At 44.5% G+C, this 27815-nt stretch overlaps 1 protein-coding gene across 1 annotated transcript; it reads right to left on the reverse strand.

Annotated features, from left to right (window-relative positions):
* Positions 1 to 769: 769 nt before the first annotated feature.
* On the reverse strand, positions 770 to 21473 carry LOC138350715 (venom protease-like). The gene is made up of 8 exons (XM_069301926.1): positions 21169 to 21473; positions 15926 to 15976; positions 15482 to 15783; positions 11281 to 11390; positions 9866 to 10034; positions 5366 to 5465; positions 4018 to 4187; positions 770 to 1097 (listed from the first exon to the last, which is right to left on the reverse strand). The coding sequence occupies exons 1-8, from the start codon at positions 21248 to 21250 to the stop codon at positions 930 to 932; spliced, it is 1152 nt and encodes a 383-aa protein (XP_069158027.1). The 5' UTR covers positions 21251 to 21473; the 3' UTR covers positions 770 to 929.
* Between the last annotated feature and the right edge of the window lie 6342 nt (positions 21474 to 27815).

A 27815-nucleotide genomic window follows, 5' to 3' on the forward strand; every position in this document is an offset into this window, starting at 1 on the left:
CTGAGCAGATCCACAAAATAGAGAATATCCTTGATAACCTAGCAAACCCAGTACCAGATATTATCTTTCTTGAGAGACTTCAATCTACTCGGTTTACAATGGAGAATAGTAAACAATAACATTATAGCAGAAAATCAACCTGGAAATAACCAATCACAGGTCAGACAACTACTGAGATTCTGTGACAATTCTCCCTCAGTCAGCAGATTACAGAACCGACTAGGAACGAGAACACGTTGGACCTCATATTCACGAACAATGATGAGCTAATCAGAGACATTACTGTCTCAGACACTATGTACTCGGACCACAAGCTCATTGAAGTGCAAACTAACATTAATAATGGTAGTAGGCCCAAGAGAAACAACAAGCGAGAAGGGTTATTCAATAAATGCTGAACTGAGTGAGAATAGCTTGAGCTACCTCATCCCTTTGTGTGTATTTTACCTCAATAAATTTATTTCAATAAATTCAATTTTAATAATAAAAGGATGGACTGGGAGAAAATAAACAGGGAACTTACAAACATTCAATGGGAAAATGTTCTAAGTAATAAAAATCCTACACAAAGAATAGAAAAACTGACTTCTGAAGCCTTTGAAGTCTGTCTGAAACCATGTTCCTTTGAGGAAAGCCAGAAAAAGGTCCAACGTAGAAAGAGAACGCAGATGACACTACAAAAGAAGAAGAAATTTAACGGAAATGCTTAAGCAGACACGACTTTACATACAAAGAAGGAATAATTTAACAGGGAGATTGAAGAAAATTGAACAGAGTCTGAAGCATTCATATCAGATTGAAGAAAGGCAACAGAAAGCAATTAAGATCCATTACCTGACATAAGTATAACGCTGATTCAGCAATTACAGTGTAACATGTTCAGTGGATATGTTATGGTGTCCGTACACACAGTTCTCAGTACAGAGAAGTTAGTTGAAGGCGATCTTTTTGATCCAGGCGAGGTATGGCGGGTGGTGGAGATTGACGTAGAGGCCAGGGAAGTCCTTAAGGCCACACCCATACCCGCGCGACACTATCCCGGCCAAGGTGAAGCGCCCATCTGGGTTACGGGTCACGATGGGTCCCCCGGAATCACCCTGGGGAAGTACAACAAACATAAATCAAGAAAGAAAAGATGTGCGAAACTTACTTGATCTGCTCATTAATACAGAAAGAATCGAGAACGGCTGATGGTTAAAAGGTGGTTAAAGGTGTGACAAGCTGATGGTGAACTGACAAGACACAACAGGTTGATGGTGGAGTGACACTTGACAACAGATTGATGGAGTGACACTTGACACAACAGGTTGTCAGATGTTGAGTGATGTAATAACCCTTCCTGTTTGACTCCCTTTTCTCACTCTCAACAACCCAGGTTAACACTGCTTGCAGATTAATGTGACCCCCAATGAACTACAGCCAAATTATTAACTCTGAAATATTAAATGAGGTGGGAACGAGAAATGATTATTATTTTAAAACTAATAAATAAAAACTCATTAAACACTGCCACCACCTCCCTCGCGTGATAATCTGAATGAGTCTTTTATTGACCTCCCAGGGAGGCAGACGTCAATAATCATGAACTCAAAGGGTATAAGAATCTTGGTAAAGAATACTTGAGAATCAAAATGTAATCTTTACTTTACTGATTGAGGATTCAAGGGCAACTCTAATATCCATAACATGAAGAACACGGGGAATTTCTAGTACCGTACATAAAAACCACAAAGGAATGACCCAGCATTAATAAAAGGGAACAGATAACTACACAAATACATTAACACACTTTATTATTGAAACACGTATATTGAAATCAAAATTGAAAATATCTATATCCTACTCACAATAAAACATTCTAAGAGGCAACAGAAATGTAATACTGATATACATGAATACTCAAGTGGCACCATACCTTAATACTGTACTGCAAAACCAGCCCAGATGTTGAGTGGCTGCCCTCCAGGTCTCCTGATCTGTACCCCAGTAACGCCCAAGACACTTGACACAACCAATATTTCTAAAACTCTTCCCAGTGGACAACAAGCTCCTCCCATTTCTAAGTTTTCCTAGGTCCAATAAGCCCTGCCTCTCAAGGCTCGACACAGTAAAATGTGACACTTGACACAACATTTGGGTCTTCTGGCATTTGGTGAAGGGTTTTATATCACTGCTACTACTAATTTTGGTCCTCCCAATGTTATGGTGCTTGTTATGTAGTCTCTAAATCCCTCGCAGCCCAGGATAACTATCTCCTTGAAACGCCATTCTTTCTCATTAGAAGGACCACTCCACCTCCCCCCCCCACCTTCCCTCTCTTTCCTTATTACAGTGTAGTCGGTGTATGTGCACCGAGAGGTATACTGTGATGTCAAGCAGGGTGTACGTGCACAGAGAGGTATACTGCTTTGCCAAGCATGCAGGGTATGTGTGTACCGAGAGGAATACTATTTCTCTGAACATATACACTGAGTTTACCTTAGTCTTGGACAAAGTTATGGATTACAACAAACTTGCTGGTTGCTTAATAGGCTGCCGATGTGGCCTTAATAGCCTTCCATGGTTGACAGATCTTAAAAGTATTTACCACACCAAAACTAAGGGTACAGCTACTCATCGTGTGGTGGGGGAGAGCTAGGCCTGCCGGTGTGTTGGCGAGAGTAGGCCTACCGGTGAGGGGCCCCCTCTGAGCAATCCTGTTTCCCTCCTACTTGTTGAGGGTGCATTAACTCATTTTATTTCTTGCCTCTCTTTCGTTACGGGAATTTATTTTCAGGTTTCTATAATAAGTCAGTCCCACCATTAATTTGTTCCCTCCCAGCATTGGTAGGTGGCCTATTGCAGGAAACTTATGCAATGTTTCAACATGCAGACACATTGCTGTGGACACATTGAATAACGTTAAGGCAGGAGCCATATGATATGCTTTACTATCTTTTTGAAGAAGGGAAGGCAACTATCAGGAGAAAGCTCCAAGCCATTACAACTATATAGCACTTGGAAGGGATGGGGATAAGAATTTTGGATGGGTCAGAGGGAAGGAATGGTGTCCAACCACTTGGACGACCGGGGATTGAACGTTGACCTGCATGAAGCGAGCTCGTCGCTCTACCGTCCAGCCCAAGTGGTTGGACGTCTTGTTGGAGAATTTTCTCATTTTCAGTAGGAGTGGTCAGTTTTATCGTTTCAGCGCTTGGAAGCAATATGGGGACAAGGATCTTGGATAGCACACAAGGAATGAATGGAGCCCAACCACTTGGATTATCGAACATCAAACACTGACCTGCAAAAATCGATGCTGCCGCATTACAGACTGGTTCGAGTGGATGGATAATTTTCACTACTTAGCGTTATTTTCTGCACTATTATTTTGGTCTGAACTTGTGTTACATGCGACGAATTCACTAGGGATTTTACGCGTTATATAGTCATCTCATATCCGGTCCCGGTAGTACAGTCGGGTTTGTTGTCGACGCACAATCGAGAATTCCAGGTTCGAATCCCGGGCGGGACAGGAATGGTTGGACACATTTCCTTTTATCTAATTTCAACTGTTCACCTAGCAGCAAGCAGGTACCCATGAGTTAGCTTATTGTGGGATTGCATCTTTTGCGAGGTCAGTAATTCGACCTGAGGGGGAAGGGGAGGAGGACCTCGATAGAAAAGCCCAACATGTGTGAATACCCTCTGCCTTCCTGTCCCCCGACACTGAATTATATTGCACAATATACGGCTGCACCCCCACAGTTGTTCCTATGCAGGGTCACCAGGTGGCATTACCTGGTTACCTAATACAGTAGTTATTACGCATACCAGTGTTGGTATTGCCATGTTTATTATAATAGGTAGAAACTGATGGAATTTTAAATATTTAATATCTAATAATATTATGTACTTCAATATATGTGCAATGTGTTTGCTGTCAGTATTATATTCACCACAACAACGGAAAGTGTAGATCAACATCTCGATACATAAGACGTCACACCAGTATAGAGGAACCCTCACTGTTATTACCTGGCAGGCGTCGCGTCCCCCATTGCGGTCTCCAGCACACACAGTCTCCTGCCCAATACCCTGAGGCCATGTGGTGGGGTACTCTAGCAGAGTAGAGTAGCTCTGATCGCACTCTGACGACTGGAACACCGTCACGTTCACTTCCTGCAACACTGAGCTGGGAAAACCAGCTGAGACAGTAAAAGCAAAGGATGATAATTGCTGTTCAGATGTATTAAGTATTTATCATTTTAATATATTTTATAATGCAAAACCATAGTATGAAGATGATGGAGAGCGTTCTTAAGAACAATCTTAAGCCTGTGACACTAAGAAAGTAAGTACTGTACTTACATTCTTAACGTGAGGAACACATTCGAAGGCTTTAATTGCTAAAGACAATTTAGGATATCTACAGCAGCAATTAATAATTCAAATGAAAAACGGTAACTACTATTTATATAACAAACATTTCCTAACTACTTCACTACTTACATAACAAGCTACCTCACTACTTACATAAATTACCTCACTACTTACATAAATTACCTCGCTACTTACATAAACTACTTCACTACTCGCATAACAAATAGATTTGTTCACGATTGTGATACTCGTCTCGGTACTGATGGTTTATTAAATACTCACTAGGTTTATCTTTACATTCCTGTAGAACCCTGGTAATTACTTTGTCTGGTCCTGGGCACTTTATAATTGTTATATTAAAGTTATTATTATATTAAAAAGTTATTTTAAATAACTTCTTCCATGGCACTCCAAATAAGGATTAGCAAGGACAAGACGTTCTGTTATAGACCAGTCTGAGTGTAATCTGTAGTCATTCCTGTGTGTATTGTGTTTATAACTACACTGTTGTGTATGCTTCAGTCGGCTTTAAACTTGATTACTGCCAAGAATAATGAGAATGTGGCAGGTAAGGATACCTGATCAACCAGGCTGTGATTCACACGCCAGGCTGCGAGCAGCCGCATCCAACATCCTGGTTGAGCTGACCATCAACCAGGAGGTCAGAGACCAGCCGCGGGATCCTTGACCCCCAGAATCAAATTAACGCAAGGTAGCTTTTCATTCATGAGCCGAGGTATTGTAGTGTGGGAGATTGTAGACAAGTATGTTGTCCAGCGTGACTCTGGAGTGAGAAGATCAGAATGAGTTTGCAATGACTATACATGAAGAGTTTAAAGGAATACACGAAGATATAATTGGAAAACGGAGTTTTTCCAAGTATAGAGAAAGTAAGAGACTGGAAATGCAGGTATATGGAACGACATGAAACTCGAGCTACATTAGAAATATATACGTTTTAAATATTATGGTTAAATCTTTTAAATGCAAAATAGTCACTGACCAAACTCAGTGTTGCCCCAGCCTGCTAGTGTGACGTTCTGTCCAACCAGACTGTGACTGCTCTGACCTCCCCATGCCAGACACACTGGATTGATATATGGCTGAAATATAATAAGAATAAAAATAAGATTTCTTCGGTAAAGCAAATGAATCTGAATTTTAGATTTGAATAACAAATGTGTATTGATTTTAACAATTATAAGATAAAATAAGTTTTATTTAGGTATGAAGACATTTATTGAGTTAAGGCCTCCACCTGCCGCCACCACATGTCTGCCCCCCCCCCCCTATCCCTGCTCCGTTACTCTCCTTAAGACATCTAAGTCTTAGTCTTAAGATGTATAAACTGAAAGTGGCTTGATGAACTTTAACCGGGTTATTTTCTCGTGTCCAGACCTGTTTTTCAGAGTAGCAATAATGCATACTACGTACTCATCTGATTATTTAGTGGGTTTTTGGTTTAACTGCTCTTTTTCTCAAGAGAAGGAAAATATAACCTGGAGGCTAATGTTGGGATTAATATAATGAGGAGAACTACAAAGGACTTTTACTGTACTACTTTAAAAATTACTGTATGCAAATTAATTCAACTAAAGTCTCTAGTTAGGGTCGTAAATCCTAGCTCCTCTTTTCCTAATGACAGACTATGGGCTGTAAGGGGCAGGTGGGGTTCCTAAGGATGAATGGAGAAGTTGAGTGAAGATCCACAATCAACCTGCAGAAAAGTTTCTCACATCAGCTTGTATTGTTATTACAAGGATAAGATTTAATAATTCAGTTCTATAACTGAACACTGGTTCTCTTTAAATCAGGGATCTAAACATGTACACAGTCCAGCCTAGCACCATAACTATAACAGCCGATATTCATCAATATAAATAAAAATGTAAATGTTCATTTGTTCAAAATCGCTAATCTCCGAAAGTTGTACACCAATTGCATTGAAATTTTGACACAACATTCCATTCGCATCAGAGCGTGTTTTTATATACTGTACATACTATATAGATGTCACGTCTGGGACAGGAAAAAACATGTTTTTTTTTTTTAAAACTGTGTTTTTCATGTGAGGGAAATCTTCGAAACCTCTTTACCGATTGCTTTAAAATTTTGACACAATGTTGCATTCCAATAGGCGTGCGTTTTTATATACTTGCTATATACATGCCACACCTGTGACAGGAAAAAAAAAACGTGCATTTTTTGAAAAACAGTGCCATCTGTTGGACGTAAGAGCAACACACACTGTAATCTCTGAAAGTTCTTCACCAATTGCTTTGAAATTTTGACAACATTCCATTCGAATACACGAATGTTTTTATATACCTACTATATTGATGCCACACTTGTGACAGGTAAAAACATGCTTTTTTTTTTTAAACAGCGACATCTGTTGCACGTAATAGCAACATACGCTATACTAAATATGTTACAATTCCATTTCAATGTTTCCGATTGCATTGATAAATTAAATTTTTATTGATTTTGATTTATTTTCAATTTGATTTAATTATTTTGTGTGACATTTCATTGGACTTGAGCTGTGTTGTTCACTATACTGTTCATTTTGTAAGTATCTTCTTGAGGTTATCTTGAGATGATTTCGGGGCTTAGTGTCCCCGTGGCACGGTCCTCGACCAGGCCTCCACCCCCAGGAAGCAGCCCGTGACAGCTGACTAACTCCCAGGTACCTATTTACTGCTAGGTAACAGGGGCATCAGGATGAAAGAAACTCTGCTCATTGTTTCTCGCCGGCGCCAGGGATCGAACCCGGGACCACAGGATCACGCGTTCAGTGTTCTGTTCGCTCAGCCTCCGGCTCCCTTATAAGTATAAGTATAGATGCTAGACCTGTGACAGGTAAAAACACACTTTTTTTAAGAATCGGCACCATTCGTTGCACTTAAGAGCATCACACGCTATACTAAATATGATACGATTACATTTCGATGTTTCTGATTGTATCGATAAATTGAATTTATATAGATTTCGATATATTTTCACTAATTATTTTTTGTGACATTGCATTGAAATTTAACTGTTGTTTACCATACCGTTCATTTCGTGAGTTTACTTTATTATTTTTATTTTTTCATTGTTTTTAGTTCGTTTTTTTAACTAATTTTCTTATATTTCAGTAATGGGAACATCAGATCATTTGATGTTCCCAATTTTCTGATGGGAACATCAGATAATTTGGAATGCATTGGACGAGGGAGTGAGGAGTGATGGGAAGGACAAGGGGATGGGAGTGGAGGATGGTGGAGAGGACAAGGGAACAAGGGAGGGGGTAATGGTGGGGAAGATGAGGAGACGGAGGAGGGGGGAATGGTAGGGAGGACAGGGGGATGGGGGAGTGGGAGATGGTGGGGAGAATGAGACGGTGGAGTGGGGGAATGGTTAGGAGGATGAGGGGACGGTAGAGTGGGAGATGGTGGGGAGGCCAAAGGGACGGGGGAGGGGGAGAAAGGGTGGGGAGGCCAAAGGGACGGGGGAGGGGGAGAAAGGTGGGGGAGGACGAGGGTTTGGGGGAGAAGGGAATCGTTGGGAGGATGAGGGGATGGTGGAGTGGGGAATGGAGGGGAGGACGAGGGGACGGGAATGGGGGATAGTTCGGAGGACGAGGGGGACAGGGGACGGGGGAGTTGGGGATGGTGGGGACAAGGGGACGGGAGAAAGGAGAATGGTGAGAGGACAAGGGAACAGAGGAGTGGGGAATGATGGGGAGGAAGAGGGGACAGGGGAGGGGGGAAATGGTAGAGAGGACGAAGGGACGGGGAAGTGGGAGGTAGGGGGAGGATGAGGGGACAGTGGAGTGGGGAATGGTGAGGATGAGGGGGCGGTGGAGTGGGGGATGGTGGGGAGGACAAGGGGATGGGGAAGTTGGGGATAGTTGGAAGGACAAGGGAATGGGGGAGGGAGGAATGGTGGGGAGGACTGGTGAACAGGGGAAGGTTGCTGTGGCTCAGCAACGCAACAGCAACACATGGCTGGGTACACCTAGTATATTAATAAACACAATTTATATTGTATTAGTATGATATATATGAATATGCAATCAAATGACCTTAAATGTGGTCTAGGTACTATTAACTAAGTACAAGAGATTATATTCAATATGATAAACTTATATTATAAATTGAAGATCACTAAGTAAGCAATTGTTAACTTAATGTATATTATCAATTATATACAAATACATTCAATTTATATGAAGAGATTCAGTTAAGCCTGACTTTACTTTTCCTAGACAAGGGACACTCATGAGGGTGTGTACCTCACGAGTGTCAGGGGTCCTGAAAAAGCTTCAGTCGCTGCAATAATAATAAAACTTTCTGAAATACGAGGCTTTGCCTTACCCTGTAACGACAAACAGACTTATTGGATATATTAAGGTTATACAAGCATGCAATTGGCCAATTAACACACAATAACACTCAAACATACGTCTGAGTGCCGGGTGCCTGTCTGACAAGTGGCCAGACTGGATAACTCTCTTAAGAGAGTTTAGACACTATATTTTATGTCACTGCTTTGCTGTATATTGTTCTGGTAGCGTTGCTAATTGATTATGTCCTTAATTGCGTTTGCAGTAGGCTAAGTGATGATGGTGGAAGTGGAGGCAGCGTCACAGGTGGGTGAGCTCCACTCTTAATTTTTTTTTTTTTTTTTTTTTTGAGATATATACAAGAGTTGTTACATTCTTGTACAGCCACTAGTACGCGTAGCGTTTCGGGCAAGTCCTTAATCCTATGGTCCCTGGAATACGATCCCCTGCCGCGAAGAATCGTTAAAGAATTAGATAATGTACTAGGAATTTTTCCTTATAGATATTGTCCAGGTACTCCCCCAGTACTAGAGTAATCACTGGTGATAAAGGTATGTTATTATGGTGTCATTTACAAATTAATGTTCACAGGGCACCACACGTCGTCACTATATGTAAACAAACGCTTTCTGGCCTCGGGCTGTGGTGGGCGCTTTTCTTCCAGCCATCGTCCCCCATGCTCTTTCAATTAATATTGATTGATTATTTTTACTCTCTAGACATATGATTGAGATAAGATGTGATAATATAATTAGATATAAGATTTAAAGATTATAAGTAGTACTTGCTAGTACTATTGATTATTATGGATTTGGTGTAATCCTTTACCGGAAATCAATTGATGTTCCAATAGTTTTTTTAATTAAGATATTCTTCTCGGAGCTTCTAGATCCTTGAGAAATCATGTCCCAAATCACATAGACAACCAAGGGCCCTATTAGTGGCATTGGCTGTATAATGAATCTGTAATTATTCTAAGATGATTTTGATACGATTTTGTTATGCTTTTAGACATGTAGATATAATACATTTCTTAGATAATAATAGATATAGTGGGTAAAATTTCCCCACAGCTAAGTTTTTTATCTCCTGAGACAATGTGATTAAAACAAAATAGCAGAGGATGATAAGCAACCGTTTTATTTTCCTGAGGTAAGAGAGAAGACCACGAACCTTGAAGACAATCTTGCGGTCCAGCTTGATGAGTGCCAGGTCGTGGTAGCTCTGCGGGAACAAGTACTCGGGATGCAAGATGGACTCCGCTACGCCAAAATCTTCGTGAGCTGCTCCGTCGTTGTCGTCATTATAGTCGTGTTCGCCAAGACGAACAACTTGAACTGTTCTGAAATGCAAAGAGAGATCTAGTTCCTTGGTAGTGACAATTTCCAGACCCTGTTGCCTGCCAGTTATTAGCTAAATTGTGTTCTTATGGTACAGTGTCTACGAGGATCCTTTATAAAAGCCCTTTCTTTCCCCTGTATAATGCCAGGTTTCTCTCGGTGCACCTGTATACTGTACTTCCAAAACCCTTTCACTGCACCTGTATTCTCCCAAAATCCATTTGCTGCACCTGTATTCTCTCAAAATCCATTTGCTGCACCTGTATTCTCCCCAAATCCTCTAACTGCAACTGTTTTCTGCCAAAACCCTTTTGCTGAATCTAAATTTTCTAGAATTCTCTCGCTGCATCTGTATTCTCCCCAAATCCTTTTGCTGCACCTGTATTCTTCCAAAATTCTTTCACGGCATCTGTATTCTCCCAAAATCCTCTCACTACATCTGTGTTCTCCCAAAACTCTTTTGCTTCACCTGTATTCACCTTCCATAACGTTTTTGCTGCACCTGCATTCTCTCAAAATCCTCTGGCTGCATTTGTATTCTCCCAAAACCCTTCCATTTCATCTGTATTCTCCCAAAATCGTGTTGCTGCATCTATATTCTCCCAAAATCCTCTCTCTGCATCTGTATTTTCCCAAAATCCTCTCGCTGCATTTGTATTCTTCCAAAATCCTCTCGCATTTTTCCGAGAAAAATGGAAGAGGATTTTTCTCAAAATCCTCTTCCAAAATTGCATTTCTCCTTTGTAAACGCACATTAATGACATGATGTAAAAATGACATTGTTTGTGTAGGGCAGACGTTAATCTGTGTATGTATGTATCATGAATATTCACCAATAAATCGTTGAACTATATGTTTAACAGATCTCTAACCCCTGTCCATTGACAACAGAAAAAAATGTATATATGCTGCTTAGCATTGTAAATGTGTGGCCACGTCTGTGGAAGAAAATAATAATAATAATAATAATAAAAACTCCTTGGTTCAGTTCGCCACAGCTGACCTCACACACATCTTGGGTCAGGTCACCACCGCTGTTACGCCCTCTCTTAGCCCGTAACTCTGATTCATGTTTTTTGGCTGTAAAAAAATTATATTTATATGCTATTTTAGCGCCGAATTCGGACCCAGTGAGGTATTGAGTCAGTAGCAAACTGACCTCTTAGACAGTTGTCATAACAGAACAGCAACACTGTTCCTTTATGGCAACAATTTTAGGGGTTAATAAGAGCGGACGACACCAGTTACTTAGTGGCTTGGGTGAGGCAGTGGAGAGCTGAGAGTACCCACTGGTTGTTGATCAACACTCCTGCACAGAACCACGTGTTGCTCCCACCATTCCTCTCCCCCAGCAGCGCCTGCCATCACGGATACATAAAAACATACGTAGTAAACACGTAAGCATGTGTACATACACACACACACACAGCAGGAAAGAATCTAGACTACTAATCATGGCAGACTTCAACCACAGGAAGATAGATTGGGAGAACTGAGACCCACATGGAGGACCCGACACTTAGAACTAAGCTGCTTGACGTGGCACATCCACAGTGATCACAGTGTATTGATCTTTGAGTACCTGGTAGAGCTAGGATTTATCTCCCCAAAAAAGAACTAGCAAATAAAAGGCTTGCGTACCGAAAGGAAAATTATAAGGAGATGAGAAGTTTTCTAAGGAATATACCATGGGACACAGAACTTAGAGCTAAGTCTGTACAAGATATGATGGACTATGTCACCCTAAAGTGTCAGGAGACAGTAAACAGGTTTATCCCGACCCAAAAGGAAAAATCCGAGAAGCAAAACAAGAATCCATGGTTTAATAGGGAATGTATGAAAGCAAAGGAACTGAACAAAAGGGTATGGAGGAATTTCCGAAATAAAAGAACAACAGATAGCAGAGAGATACCTGAGAACCAGGAATGAGTATGTTAGTGTGAAGAAAAGCAGAGAAAAATTATGAAATTTATATAGCAAACAAAGCCAAGACCAAACCAAAGCTACTCCACAGTCACATCAGGAGGAAAACAACAGTGAAAGAACAGGTAATGAAACTTAGAACGGGTGAGGACAGGTATACAGAGAATGACGAAGAACTCAGAAGAGTGTGAAGAACTCAACAAGAGGTTCCAGGAGGTCTTCACAACTGAACGAGGTGAGGTCACTGCGCCAGGAGAGGTGGCAGTAAACCAGACGGCCTTGGAAGGGTTCGAAATTAAAGAGATGCGGTCAAGAGACACCTGTTGGAACTGGATGTGAGAAAGGCTATTGGTCCAGACGGAATCTCACCATGGGTATTGAAAGAGTGTGCAAAGGCACTTTGTTTGCCACTCTCCGTAGTATATAGTAGGTCACTGGAGATGGGAGACCTACCAGATATATGGAAGACAGCTAATGTAGTTCCAATATACAAAAAGAATGATATACAAGAGGCATTGAACTACAGGCCAGTGTCCTTAACTTGTATACCATGCAAGGTGATGGAGAAGCTTGTGAGAAAAAACCTAGTAACACATCTGGAGAGAAGGAACTTTGTGACAAATCTCCAACATGGGTTCAGGAAGGGTAAATCTTGCCTTACTGACTTAATAAATCTAGCAAAGACGATGGAGTCAAGGGAGCGGGAGGACTGACAGTGTCCGGAGTAGGAGGAGGCATCGGAGAGGAAGCGGTCAAGAGAATCAGGGGGAAGGTGGGGACAGTAACAGGGGAGCGCACCTCATCAAGGGCAGCATCCAAGAGAGAATCGAGGACCAAGAGAACCTCCATAGCTGAGACAGGGGACTCAACCTCCGAAATGGTAGGGGATGCAGGGATAGAGTTGGAGTCGGAAGGTGAGAAAGGGAGCAATGCTTTCTTATCTGCCAGGGAGGAAGAAGGAGAGGAGCCAGGCTTACGTTTCTGACGTAAAAAGACAGGTGTACCAGCAGCAATGTACTGGGAGGCAGAATCTATAGTCTCAACAGGAGAAGAACAGGAACGGTCAACATGAAGATTTCTCGAAGGGTGGATAGACAACGGCCTGGATTGACAGGTGGCGTGGAGGGCCAAAAGGCAGAGCATAGGGCCAAGAAGAAGAAGGTTTGGGGCGAGAAGGGAAAGAGGGCAAAGAAGACAGGGAAGATTGGGAAGGAAGGAAGAAAACACCGGACGGAGAACCAGGAGGAAGACCCTCTTGACCGCAAAGGAGCAGGTGAGGTGGTGGTTATGGTGTCCGGGTCCAAGTCCTGGAAACGGTTGTGAAACTTAGAAAGTGGGAGAGGCGAGGAGAAGAGTAATGCAACACACGAGCATAAGACATTTCAGAGAAAGAGGGAAGATGGCGTACTTGACGTCTCGCTTAAGGAACAGATAAATGATCACGATGTTTCACACTGAGGATGACTTCCTCAAATTTGTAGTACATACACGCATGGGAGAAAGGAGGATGGGCGTCATCCCAATTGATGCATTGAGGCTTGGGAAGAAGAGCACTTCATCTTAGAATGATCTGAGTCTCCACACAAGGGGCATAGAGGCACCACACTTGTGCATTCGATGGGACCGTGCCAACATTTCCAGCACCTGCTGCTGAGGCGAGGAGAGGGGATGTGCTCCTGAATGGAGCATCTGGTACCAGCAAGAATTACGGAAGGGACCTTCTATCAAAAGCAATCTTCACTATGCAAAGAGACTGAAGACGACGACCACGAGGGGGTCGAGGGAACGTATCAGTCTGGAGGATAGAATGGCCTTGGGCCTAAAGGATATGTTTAATATCCTCGTGGGAGTCTTTCAGTTCCCTGTCACGAGTCGCAACATGGTGCAGGAAAATAACTGCCAGTACTGGCATGTAACTGAGCATTTTTGGAGATCCGAACAGAGGTGTTTGCAATGCAGGACAACGAGGCTAAGTGGTCAGCTACTTCCTCACAGGGGGCAGCAACGACACACATGTACCAGTACGGGTGAGTTTAAAAGTGACAAAGGTATCTACCGAATCAACTAGGTGTTTATGGATGAATAAATCATCAGGACGTGTAGAATCGACATGGCCGAGATCAAAATACTTAGTCCATTTAGCAGGACCAAACAAAGCTGGAACGTATTAAAACCAGAAGGAATCGTGCGAGTGCGACCGAGGAGGTGACGGAGCTGAGCTCCCCCCAATAAAAGAGGGGTAAAAGGTGCAGTTGTTATAATGAGAGATGAAGCCACTCCAGGTGATGAGATGATCACCACTGGGGGCTTGGGGCTCAATCCTGCCACAGAGGTGGGATGGGAGCAGAGAGGCTTAGTTGAGAGAGTCAGAAGCAGCTTGGTCTGGGCCCAATGTAGCGGGGGCAACAGAGCCCGGCCTTCCATTACAGTCCGACTCAGTGGCCTGGTTGCCCACCCCACGCATTTGAAAAGTTAAAAGAGGATCAGATATCAGCATCTAAATGAACAGATTAAAATTTCATCCACGAATAAGCCCCCATACCCACCATGGAGCCACAATTAGAAGATAGGACACCCAACAAGATGGGGCCCCCAGGGGGTGCATGGTGGGTATATGTCCTGTAATCGGTCTTAGGAACTTTAAGAACCGTTAGTCCATCGAGATCAGGTTCAACAACGAAGGCAAGGATTGACAACAAAAGCATTTCCTCGCTTGAAACGTCGGATGCCACAGTTCTATGGGGTGAGAGAGTGTGCCTCCCCCAAACACCCGGGCGTCAAAACAGATGAAGACATCTGAAAGAACAATCAAGAATAGCAAAAAGTCGGCGGGAAATAACCATCAGAAAGAAGATGTGGGAAAGGAAAACTGAAACAGAAGGAAAAGCCACCGAGCACAATTAGTGAAGACGGCATCCGGAGCATTAGGCTTCAAAAGGACAGAGTATTGAAGTAAATGAGTCTGATACCAGTTATAGGAATGTGTCTTGTGTTCTTGTAAGAGAATGTGTTAGTTAATTATAGTAATAATTATAATAATAATAATATTATACACAGGGAGTAATTACACTAATGTGACTACATCAATATAAAAATCCGTAGGAGCCGTGATGAGGGTTCGAACCTATGAGCTGGGTGTTCCAGGCACACGCTCTAGTCAACTATGCCACAATATGGTGAAAAAAGGATTGCAACCTGCGGAGCCAGAGTGCATGGAGGAGGGGGGGCGTATTGTGTGAAACTCTAGTTCAGCTTCAGTTGAAACTTTAGGAATCATAGAGGGTGCAGTAGTACCCCAGGTTCCAATCCTTTTAACATGTGAATTTTAACATCCTCAGCGAAGGAATTCTTGCTACTTCATAAAATGTTAAACTGCCGGCTTTTTTGTCCTCGGTGAGGCCACTAGAGTGTTAGTGGCCGTCATGTAAATTTCTTTAGTTAATTTTAGTATTATTACTTACAATTAAATAAAATATATACGTGATTATGTTACATTTCATGAAGAAAATAAAGTGAGATAAAGTACCATCCAGGGCCAAGAGTTCTTGGTGGCCCTGACGCCGCCCGTCACCATCCGTGAGGCGGTGTCACGCTCCAAGGCCGCCGCCGCCGCTTCCTTGGGAGACTGACGCTGTACAAGTGACCGAGGGGTCAAATGTACGGCCAGTGCGTCCTGAGGTACCCCGGCGCGCCCTGGAGGCTTCTGGGCTCTGGTCACTATGCCACCCCCGGGAGCCTCACTACTCTCAGATTCTGGCCGCAGGATGGAAGCTTGTGCAAACGATCTCAGTAATAAGTTGAAGGTTTGCTGCCTGTTTTGTCCACACTCTGGAATGTTGTGGAGTAGTAGTCACAGGGTATCCATAGTGTGGGTTGTTGTCTAGCTTCTATAGGATTCTGAAGTTATTACAAATAATGAGGAGTGGTTAAGAACTAATTATTTTAATAGACCAATGATGGGATCACTCACGAAAGTTGACTATGGGTGGAGAGATGTCCTCTGTGGCCGCCGGTTGATCGTCTGCAAATTTATAAATTATTACTGACTAGCAGTACCTGGTGTTACGATATATCGTATCGTGTTATGTCATCGCATAAAGACACGGTATATAATAGAAATACGTTCATTATTACAGGAAGAACGAGGTTAACAACCGTGGAGGTCGTTAACGGTCAGCACGGTATGGCTCGTCCGGTGGCGGGAATTTGTTAGCCAATCAGAGCCACCGGGCGAGGTAACGTGTGCTGGCCGGAGCATGTGGAAAGACAGACATCTACTTCCCTCCATTGAGTCAACAGGCTGTCGTCGCGTTTTGATGTGTGACCAACGGACCCAACTGTTAAGTGTGCTCCACCCTCACGAAGGAAGAGGACCTCGAAGCATGGTCGACGTTCTTGAAAGTTATGGAAGATAACAGCTTTGAGATTTAGAGGTCGGCGTGGAGGTAACGCGCTGATTTTCCGAATAGTGGTCCAAAATTACGGACAAGTGAATTTATAAGTGGAAAGAACAATCGGATAAGAGACGACCATTTCATGGTCGCAGTGTCTCTCTCTCTCTCTCTCTCTCATATATATATATATATATATATATATATATATATATATATATATATATATATATGTGTGTGTAATATATTGTATATAAGGTGATTAGAGATATATCCATGATGAAGTTTTATACCATCTTATTTTCTTGTCCTTTGTCAGACCTCAGCACAAAGTGTATCGCACCTGACAACAGGTCCGGCTGACACCTGTTCAGATTCATGTACTTCGTTGTAGTACAACGAAGCATAGGATAAACATTCAGAATAAACCTAAATTAAATGTGTTGGGTTGTCAACAGTTCGATCCCAACACCGGCCACGCGTTGCTGACTCACAGCAACCTCACCTGTCCCCCCCCCCATCTTCCCCACCATTCCCCCCCCCTCCCCCATTCCCTCGTCCTCCCAACCATTCCAGTCACCTCATCCTCCCCACCATTTCCCCATCACCTCGTCCTCCTCACCATCTCCTCGTCCTCCCCACCATTCCCCACTCCCTTCCACTTGTTGACCGCCCGTACAGGGTGCAAGTATTTCCTTACTCTTTCCTTTCTTACTTTCCTTTCTCTCAGTTTAACGAGACTGTCCTTGTTCACCTTGTCTATTTTCCTCAGCACCTTGTGTTTTATGATCATATCTTCTGTTAATTATGTCTACCAAGGTTGTGGGGTCTGACATTAATCTTGTTACAAACCTCTCTACTTTTTTCTTTTAGTGTTTTTGCTTCATAAGGTATGGATTCCAGGTCAATGCTGCATATTTCACTATTGGTCTAACAAAGGCTATGTAGATTGCAATGAATGTGTCATAATTTAGGTTTCTAGACGACAATGTAACGTTTACCAGCGTCCCATATGCTGCCGATGTCACCCTGCCGGTGTGTGCCTCTGGTGTCAGCATAGCAATTACATCTGTCCCAGATCTGTTTCTCTCTCTACAATTCCTGTAGTTGCCTTCCATTTATGACGTAGACACCTTCTGGCCTGAACATATCGTTGTCCATTGGTTAAGGCGAGTCTGGGATTGCCCAGGATGCTGCTTCAATCACAGTCATGCTCGAAAGATTTTCCCATAGACATATGTTATTGTGATTTTAATGTGCACTTGAGGAGTGTGTTTGGTGGAGAGTTCCATTACCTACACCACAGTGCACGCGGTTTGCATGTAAAACGTCAGCATATTGTAGTCAAGGGGTTAAGGCGCGCGCCAGAGATCACCCAGGACGCTGGTTCATTTCCAGTCCCGCTCCAAAGAGCTTCATGGATCCCACCTGTTACATTCCTCCTCCTCGAGACCTTTCCTTTGACTGTAACTCTTCTGTTCTTCCAAATTATCCCAGTATACTCCATCTTGTACGTGCACCAGTCTTTCGTGAGGAACAGTATCAAATGGTTTCTGACTGTCGAGGAAAATACAATCTACCCTCATTTATTTTTCCTATGGTATTTCAACAACTTTCTGCCCTAGAACTCGATCAAGTTTGTTAGGCATGGATTTCCTATTCAATGTACGTTCTGTTCTTTTGTTGCCAAGTTCATCATCTCCAGGGTGTTTCACTGTTCTCAACCTGATCACTCTCTCCAGCACTTTGCATATAATACTTATCAGTGACACAGGTTTGAAATATAATGCCTCCTCTCTTTCCCTTTTTTTGAATATTGGGACTCCTGTATTGAGCGTTTTATTGAAAACATCAGTCAGCAGTGATAAAGTACCTCTTCAGCCTCCTGCAGCAGCCATTTTGTTGCATCTAGTTCGTCCATGTATTTTTTAATCTCTTCCTCAGTGACAACTGTGTCATCCAGTGTTTCCGCTGGCCTTTAGGTCATTATTCTGCGACAACACGTGCACCAGCACACTAGGTGACAGGTCACGCTACACCTCAGGCCAGGTGTCCCGGGACACTGCAGGGGTTTCCACCGACGTTGTCACTGGTGGTACAGATGCATGCTGGGATTACCCCGGGGCTCTCCTCGCCCACAGGTGATGCTTCTAGCTTCTTTATCTTCACCAGAATCTCACTCACTTGTTTTCATCTTCATCACTCTCACTTGTCTTCATCCTCATCACGTGTCCTGGTGCTTTTTTCAAGTTGGATCTTAAAATTCAGCAGTGCTTTGGCATTTACGGCTTCGGCGGGTAGGCGGTTCCATGGGTTCTTAACCCTTTGGTTGATAAAAGCATCTCCTGCGTCCCATCCCCAATCCTTATCCTGATCCCTTCCAAGTGCGATATAGTCAAATTGGCTTGGCGTTTTCCCTTGATAATTCCATCCCTTCCCGTCCTGTTTTCTGTCACACATTGTGGCATATTGAGCTTGAAACAGTCGTTCCTAAAAAGCCAGCTTAGTTGATACTGCTACGCCTCACATGCGTGGGGTCCGCGGTTCACCAGTCCAGGTGAATGGACCGTTGTTCCTTGTTTGTGTTACAACTGGGGCCAGATTCACGAAGCAGTTACGTAAGTACTTACGAACGTGTACATCTTTCCTCAATCTTTGACGGCTTTGGTTACATTTATTAAAACATTTTACAAGCATGAAAACTTCCCATTCAACTGTTATTGTTATAAACAGCCTCCTGGTGCTTCGGAGCTCTTTAACTGTTTAATTACAAAACCGTTAAGGATTGAGGAAAGATGTATAGGTTCGTAAGTGCTTGCGTTACTGTTTCGTGAATCTGCCCATCTTTTGAAGAACTTGTCTGGATCAACATCATCTAAATTGTTCGGTATTTTATAAGTTTCAATGAGGTCCGCCCTGTCATGTCTGGCTTACAATGTTGTTAGTCCTGTGAACCTCAACCATTCCAGGTATGAGAGGTGACACATTTCTGGAATGATTGTTGTTGTCTGGTATATAAGCTGGTGTATATAACGTTCTGTTTACCCACCACCTAGAGCTGTGTGTGTGTGGAATTCTCCACACACACACACACACACACACACACCCTGAGTGAACATGAACACCTGCCTCCTACAGCAGGACAGCAGACAACTAGAAACCTTCCACAGTGGTTACAGAATACGGGAAGGATGAGACGGAAGGTCCTCAGCACGCTTGGGCAGCTGCGAATTTCGACACACCGGCCCCGGCCTCCTGTACGAGGCGTGCAGCTGCCTGCCAACGGTCAGAAACATTTGGTTAGTTGTATTAGTTCAGGTAAACATGCACGGACACACACACACTCACACACTGTGTGCAATGTATATATGCTGGTTAGCATTGTAAATGTGTGGCCACGTCTGTGGTAGAAAAATAATAAAAAAAAACTGTCAACAGGACAGAGAAGGTTGCAGTCAGAAAGGAAGTGTAACACTGAAGGAAAATAACAAGTTGGGTCCTGCAGGATTCATTACTTAGACCACTATATTATTTATATATATAAGTGGCCCCACGGAGAAGGTATTATCGAATAAAAATCTTTGCAAATGATGTAAAATAGGCAAGAAGTGAAAGAACTGAAAATGAGTATGCATGACAGATTTACGAGTTTCTCCAGGTTGGCAACCCAACCACTTGGGCTGGACGGTAGAGCGACGGTCTTTCTTCATGCAGGTCCCCGTTCAATCCCCGACCGTCCAAGTGGATGGGCACTATATTTCATCCCCCGCCCCAACCCATAACTTATCCTAATCCCTTCTCAGTGCTATATAGTCGAGGTAGCTTGGCGCTCCCTCCTGATAGTTCCTTTCCTTTCCAGGTTGGTATATTAGATGCAAATAGTCACACGACTTCCTCTCACAATAAGAGATACTCTTTATTTGCTCACAACAGTAAGAACATTTTTACTTTATTCTTCACCTGAAAAGAATACATGCCTATTCGAATCAGTAATGTAAATGATAAAATGTAAGCTGGAGTCCTAAATGCCATGTTGGAATAACATTAAAATATTGAGCTAGCAGGCTAGTATAGTGGAACTAATAATTGCAATTATTGAGAGGTAATACAGCTGATGAGCCTTGGTCACGAGCGCCCACTCACTGCAGCTCTTCCTTAGTCACTAACCAGGCAGTAATGTCACGGAGGCGCTGACTTTTTAATCCGACTTTACATAGTTTTTACAGATTACTTAATGTGTCCCTCTTAAATATCTCCAGCAAGCCAATCCTTGGGAGTGTGACTTTTTATATTATTGTTATGCGCTATATATAAACAGAACACATGGTCCCTGATCCAATACTCATTTTCTATCAATCATATTTACTAGGGAGACTTGTGTTTGGAGTATATCCATACACTTGCGTAAACTCGCAAGGAATTTTTAACAAACAGAACACTTCCCCATATGAAGTGTCCATGGACCATGGAGTGCTGCCCATAGTGACGTTACTAGGGGCCAGAGTGCTGCCCATAGTGACGTTACTAGGGGCCAGAGTGCTGCCCATAGTGACGTTACTAGGGGCCAGAGTGCTGCCCATAGTGACGTTACTAGGGGCCAGAGTGCTGCCCATAGTGACGTTACTAGGGGCCAGAGTGCTGCCCATAGTGACGTTACTAGGGGCCAGAGTGCTGCCCATAGTGACGTTACTAGGGGCCAGAGTGCTGCCCATAGTGACGTTACTAGGGGCCAGAGTGCTGCCCATAGTGACGTTACTACGGGTCAGAGTGCTGTCTTCAGCGATGTTACCTTGAGGCAGAGCCCTGGCCACAGTGACTTTACCTTGAGCCAGAGCGCTGGCCACAGTGGCCAACGAAACACTGGCCAGCAGCAGCAGCAGAGTAGATGACGTTGGACCCTTCATGTTGGCACGTCCTTCCTTGTCAGAGTCCGCCAAGACACTGAGACCCCCATACCTGTTGACGACGCTTTAGTGTCTTCAACTTGAGTTGCCTTCTTGTGAATTCTTTGTATAATTATGACAGAGGTAGACGCTGCTGCTGCTGCCACTCTTATGTTCACTTTGTGTTCTATATTTGCGCAGCAATTTTTATAAAATATTGTATATAAAGTTCATAAAAGTTACACTTGAGTGGTAACCCCGGGTGGAAGGAGGCGGCGGCGACACCACTCTTCAGCTGGACATTAATGGCGCCTTAACATAATCACATTATTATGATAATAATACATCGGAAATTATAATATTAATAACAAAAATAATTTTAATAATGAGATCATAATTTATTTGTAATATATGAATATCATAAATTATTTTTTTATTTACACTTGTTATTGAGGCATTAAACACGCTCTCTCTCTCTCTCTCTCTCTGAGAGAGGTCATACATCAATGATGTATGATATTTATCTGTCTTATAATGCAAAATATTTATTGAAAGGTGACGCTCAGTACTGAGATAAATCTTCTGGGCAGGAGAGGTCAAACGGTCAAACGACCACCAGTTAATTACCTCCAGAGTGGTAGAGTAGAGAGGGAGAGCCAGGATGGGGGTGGGAGGGGTTATACACACACTCCCGGCTGTTGCCTCTATCACTTTTATGTTACGAATGACGGTTATCTTACTTAAGAATTGTTAAGATCTGCTGGGATAGTTAGGGTTGGTGAGGATAGCAAGGGTTGGTGACGATAGCTAGGGTTGGAGTGGGATGCTGCTATTGCTGCTAGTTAGCGGTGATTGGTTTATAGTAATTAGTGAATGCTGGTTTACAAGATGTACAGTGGATGCTGATTGTAGTAGTGGTAGATGACAGAGGTAGATGCTGCTGCTAGTTGGGATGATGGTTGATACTACTGCTGCTGGTAGTGGTAGTAGAAGTAGTAGTACGTATTTACAGCTAGTGGAGGAAAGTCAGTGAGTAGTCGTAGTCATAGTAGCAACCTACTGTTGTGTGTGTGTGTACTCATCTATTTGTGCTTGCGGGGGTTGAGCTTTGGCTCTTTGGTCCCGCCTCTCAATTGTCAATCAACTGGTGTACAGATTCGTGTGTGTTATTACCAGCTGATTAATTGACAGTTGAGAGGTGGGCCGAAAGAGCAGAGCTCAACCCCCGCAAACACAACTAGGTGAATACAGTCTGGTGGACGTTTTGTACTGCCTCTATATTTAGGGTTTAAATCTGAACAAATCATAGCTTTTTATACTGGTGCTTTCATGTGGTTAGGAGTGCACCTGGAGCTGCCGTGATGTACAGACGTGTCGTCCGGCCTCTGGTAGTTTGGGGTGTTTGCCGTTTTTCGTCGCCAGGGGGTGTGGGTGTCCCCACCCTCCCTGCAGTGGCTGGTGGTGACGTCGCTCGCTTGCGATGGGGGTCCCTCTCCCTCCTGTGTTGAGAGTAAACTCCGTGGGACTGGAGTTTACGGGCCGTGTTGGCTATCCTTTAGTTGAGCTTGTCATGTGTGACATGCTCCGTGTCCCGGTTGACGACGTCTACGGGATTGAGCTGGTTATTATCAAGTTGGCGGGGGAGGAGGTGTATCGTGCTTTCCTCCGCCGTTACGAGGGGCGTTCCTTGTCGCTGCCGGATGGTGCCGGCTCTGTGATTATTACAGACCGTAGTGGTGTCCTGACCTACGTGAGTGTGCACGGGGCGCCCTTGGAGTTTCCCGAACAACTACTCCGGCGTTACTTCCAGCAGTTTGGCGCGCTCATCAGTGTGCGGGTGCACACGCTATCCTCAGGGAGGTATAAGGGTATGCGGACGAACATTCGTACCCTTGGGATGCGCCTGAGGTCTGACATCCCTTCTTCGGTCCGGCTTCTGGGGTACTACGTCCGGGTTTACTATGCCCGGCAACCCCGTACCTGCTTTCGGTGTGGCCTGTTGGGTGCCGGGTGCTCGGAGGCTGCTGTCGCTCCTGTGAACCTGTTCCAGGAGCAGGATTTCCCGCCGCTCCCAGTTGGGCTGGATTCCGTGGGCGAGGATGTTGACGTCCCGTTGGCTGCTGTGGCTCCCCCTGCGTCGCCCGGCAGACCTCCTGGTGGTGCGGCTCCTCCTCCGGGTGTTCCGGTGCCGTCGGCTGATCTTCCTGCCCCTGTCGCTGTCACAGCTGCTCCCGGGGGTCTTCCAGATGGTCTCTGCGTGTCGTCGACGTCTTCGTCTTCCTCGTCTCCTGCTGCTGCATCTGGCCCTGCGCCTTCGCCGGGTGTTTCGGCTGAGCTGGGTGCCGGGGGGCTACGGAGCGTCCTGTTGTGCGCCGCCCGGTTCCCCCTGCGGTTGAGGCTGCTGCCGTCATGCGACGGGCATCGGTTCGCACGGCTTGTGAAGCCCGTGGTTCTGGGTCAGCCTCTGGCTCTGAGGATGTGCGGCCGGAGCCCAAACGGTCCCGGCGATCTTCTACTGCTTGGGCTGATGTGGGGGATTTCGACGCCGGTGGATCTTCAGGCGGTGATGTGGTAGATCGCGAAGCACCCTGATCCATGTCGATGGTGGTTGCTGACGTCCATGTGCCTGCTGATGACGACGATTGTGCATATGATTCACCTCATGTTCTTTCTTCTGCAGAAGGTTCTCCGCAGTGGGGGGTGGTCGCTCCTACGGTCCTAGCTTTGAAAAGAGCAAGATTTTCATTATCTTTCTTGGTGACAGGTGTGTATGATACTTGAATGGTGGGGTACAGATGAAGAGGAATATCAGAGACAGGTAGATTGCACTTAAAAGGAATGTTGAGTTTAATGAGATTGTAGGCATTGTTGCTCAGCCATTTATCATAAAAGGAGTTGGTATGTTGGCACGAGTCAATAGGGTGTTAACAGCACTAAATAATTTGTCTCTGAGCAATGCAGGAGATGTAGGGTCTCTCATGACTTTAAGGCAAAAGGTCGTGTCGACCTGCACGATTCTCTCTGGTATGGTTGGAAGCTTCAGTTCTTCCCTCATGTTGATGATTCTTGTGCATCTTGGGGCACCAAGAATTATCCTCATGGCTTCATTCTGTACTACTCCAAGTTTGTCCAACACAGAGGAGGGGAAATTAATTAAGTGCAAAACATTTTAATCAACGAGAGATCTAACAAACATCATATAGAATAGTCTAGCATATTTAATATTGATACCAATATTCTTACCAGTAAGTGTTAGAGTAAATGTTTCCTAGAGTTGTTAAGCACTGATACTGCTCAACAGCTCTAGGAACACAACCAATAATTCAGACTTGACTTCATAAAAATCGCCTGGGAGGGTCTCTCTTTAATTGCCAATATTTCTTAAAGAATTTCACTTGGGCCGACCCTGACTAGCCTATAACAAACCTCTGCCCAGCATGATTCATCTTGGAACGTTGAGTGAGGCTAGATGCAAGCGTTTGGTCTCCATCCTCAGACAGACAGACAGACAGACAGACAGACATTCTATTTTATAGATACAGATAAGTGACATCAAATAATAATAAATGGTGATTTCTGGATCAATATATATTTTATCTAACAAAATGTAGTATAAACTTGGAGTAAGTTTGGAAGGAACAAATCACTTGGTTCAATAAAAAAAAAACTCAACATTATAAGACGCTGCAACTCTAGGAAAGTTTCGAGAGATGAATCAAGGGATGGAAACCCAAGAAGGGGTTGAGGGGGCGCTGATCTCAGGTACCCCCTCACAAAGAGGGGGGGGGCGGGAGGCTGGGTTGTTATCCTCCCCAGCACTCCACCCTCACCACTCCACCCACACCTCCTCCCCAGCACTCCACCCTGTTCCCAGGACGCTAGCTACGGACCATGGTCTACATATTGTGCTGTAGAAGAAGTCCCAGGGGTCACATGGTGTCATGGTGTATAGTTGTAGGCATCCATCAGTTTCAGGAGACTATGGAGTTGCGCTCTGGTGGTCGGTCTGGAGTGGAGTCTCCAGGGCGCCCCTTACACAGGGCACAAAGCTAGGGGAGGACCTCCGGATCTGTGGCTCCGGAGGTCCAGACCTAGCACTGGAAGACTCATGATGGTTTACAGATTGTACAGATTCAGCAGTCCCCGTGGTGTAGTGGTTAAAACACTGGCCTGGCGTTTCGCGAGCTCTCTGTCCTGGGTTCGTATCCTGGTCGGGGAGGATTTACTGGGCGCCAATCCTTAACTGTAGCCTCTGTTTACCCAACAGTAAATTGGGTACCTGGTTGTTAAACGATTTGGCGGGTAGTGTTCCGGGGAACATAGGATTAAGGTCTTGCCCGAAACGCTATGCGTGCTAGTGGCTGTACAAGAATGTAAACTCATATATATATTATTAAAAAAATGGAAAAAAATGTGATGCTTCTTAAACCATACTGTCGATCATATATTAGCCGATGATAAACAATTATATCATTTGTTTTACGATTAATGATTCTAGGATTTTGCCAGTATGGAGAGCAGTGACACTACTCTGTAGTTATCAACCACTGAGCGGCTCTTATTTATGTGTACTGGAACAACATCTGCCTTCTTCCATAAGGAGGGGGGACCTTCCTTGAGCCAGGCACAGTTGGAAGAGGCAGGTGAGAGGTGGAGTCAACAGGTCACCACAGCTGCGTAGTAGTCGTGGACTGACCTCGTCTGGCCCCACAGCTTTGTTGTGTATGGCGTTTTAAGGAGATGGAAAACTTCAGCCTGCTGTATAACCACTTCAGTCATCCTAGACACAGTGCTTGGGGCAAGATGTGGAGGCTGACGTTCAGGATAAGGGACCTGCATCTTGGCAGCAAAGTGGTTTGCCAATAGACTAGCCTTCTCCTGATTGCTGGTTGCAACAGTTCTATCCTCTCGGTTTAGAGGCGGGATTGTGTCTTCAGATGAGTATCCCTTCCAATCCTTCACCAGGGATCACCAGATCCCAACCCGTTCTCGCAAATTCGTAAAGTCAATATTGACTTATTAACTACGTGCATAGGTGATATACTAAACATAATAGATACCCTTAAAAAGATTCATAGAAAACACCAACCTTACCTAACCTTGTTAGTATCTTAAGATAAGCATCTTATTGCTTCGTAATTACAATTATTACTTAACCTATACCTATTATAGGTTAGGTAATAATTGTAATTACGAAGCAATAAGATGCTTATCTTAACATACTAAGTAGGTTAGGTAAGGTCGGTGTTTTCTATGAATCTTTTTAAGGGTATCTATTATGTTAAGTATGTCACCTATGCACATATTTAATAAGTCAATATTGACTTATTAAATTTGCGAGAACGGGTTGCAGATCCAACTCTTCCAGAGACAAGTTTTCTTCGAGTTTCAGATTCCCATATGGATGAAGCCTACCTTTGAACTACTTTCATTTTGTGACAAGATTGTCTATGAATGTTTCTGTTATAAGCCGAGGGATGCCGTTTAAATCTCCCCCAGACCTTGTTTTTGGCCTCGGCAGCAATCCAGCAGCGATATCCACACCATGGCTGATCAGTGGGCTTGGTCACATACTGCCGGTGAGGGATATGCATATGAAAGCGTTTGCTTGGTTGTTCACGTTCCCCCTGGAGCAAGGCATTCAAATCAGTTGTTTCACGCTCTGAGCTTTTCCCTCTGTCCTAAAGCCAGGAAACTCGCACAGATTCTTCCTCTCGATCTGTCGGGATAGGCAGTGTAGTAAAGACGGTCACTGGTGGCCCAAAGTCACCCACCAACAGCCTGCTAGGGTATACTAGGTGCTCCTTGTCACCCACCAACAGAGCCTGCTGGAGCCTACCAGGAGCTCCTTGTCACCCACCAACAGAGCCTGCTGGAGCCTACCAGGAGCTCCTTGTCACCCACCAACAGAGCCTGCTGGAGCCTAACAGGTGCTCCTTGTCACCCACCAACAGAGCCTGCTGGAGCCTACCAGGAGCTCCTTGTCACCCACCAACAGAGCCTGCTGGAGCCTAACAGGTGCTCCTTGTCACCCACCAACAGAGCCTGCTGGAGCCTACCAGGAGCTCCTTGTCACCCACCAACAGAGCCTGCTGGAGCCTAACAGGTGCTCCTTGTCACCCACCAACAGAGCCTGCTGGAGCCTACCAGGAGCTCCTTGTCACCCACCAACAGAGCCTGATGGAGCCTAACAGGTGTTCCTTGTCACCCACCAACAGAGCCTGCTGGAGCCTACCAGGTGCTCCTTGTCACCCACCAACAGAGCCTGCTGGAGCCTACCAGGTGCTCCTTGTCACCCACCAACAGAGCCTGCTGGAGCCTACCAGGTGCTCCTTGTCACCCACCAACAGAGCCTGCTGGAGCCTACCAGGTGCTCCTTGTCACCCACCAACAGAGCCTTCTGGAGCCTACCAGGTGCTCCTTGTCACCCACCAACAGAGCCTGCTGGAGCCTACCAGGTGCTCCTTGTCACCCACCAACAGAGCCTGCTGGAGCCTACCAGGTGCTCCTTGTCACCCACCAACAGAGCCTGCTGGGGTCTACCAGGTGCTCCTTGTCACCCACCAACAGAGCTTTCTGGAGCCTA

Source organism: Procambarus clarkii, chromosome 5 (genome assembly GCF_040958095.1).
Source record: "Procambarus clarkii isolate CNS0578487 chromosome 5, FALCON_Pclarkii_2.0, whole genome shotgun sequence".
NCBI lineage: Eukaryota > Metazoa > Arthropoda > Malacostraca > Decapoda > Cambaridae > Procambarus > Procambarus clarkii.

Excerpts from the sequence above, each read along its gene's own strand:
- LOC138350715 (XM_069301926.1), bottom strand. The coding sequence starts at position 21,250 with ATGAAGGGTCCAACGTCATCTACTCTGCTGCTGCTGCTGGCCAGTGTT. Across the intron at positions 15,977-21,168 it reads GGCCAGCGCTCTGGCTCAAG|ACGATCAACCGGCGGCCACA; the intron begins GTAAAGTCACTG and ends ATAAATTTGCAG. Across the intron at positions 15,784-15,925 it reads TCCACCCATAGTCAACTTTC|AGTGTGGACAAAACAGGCAG; the intron begins GTGAGTGATCCC and ends ACAACATTCCAG.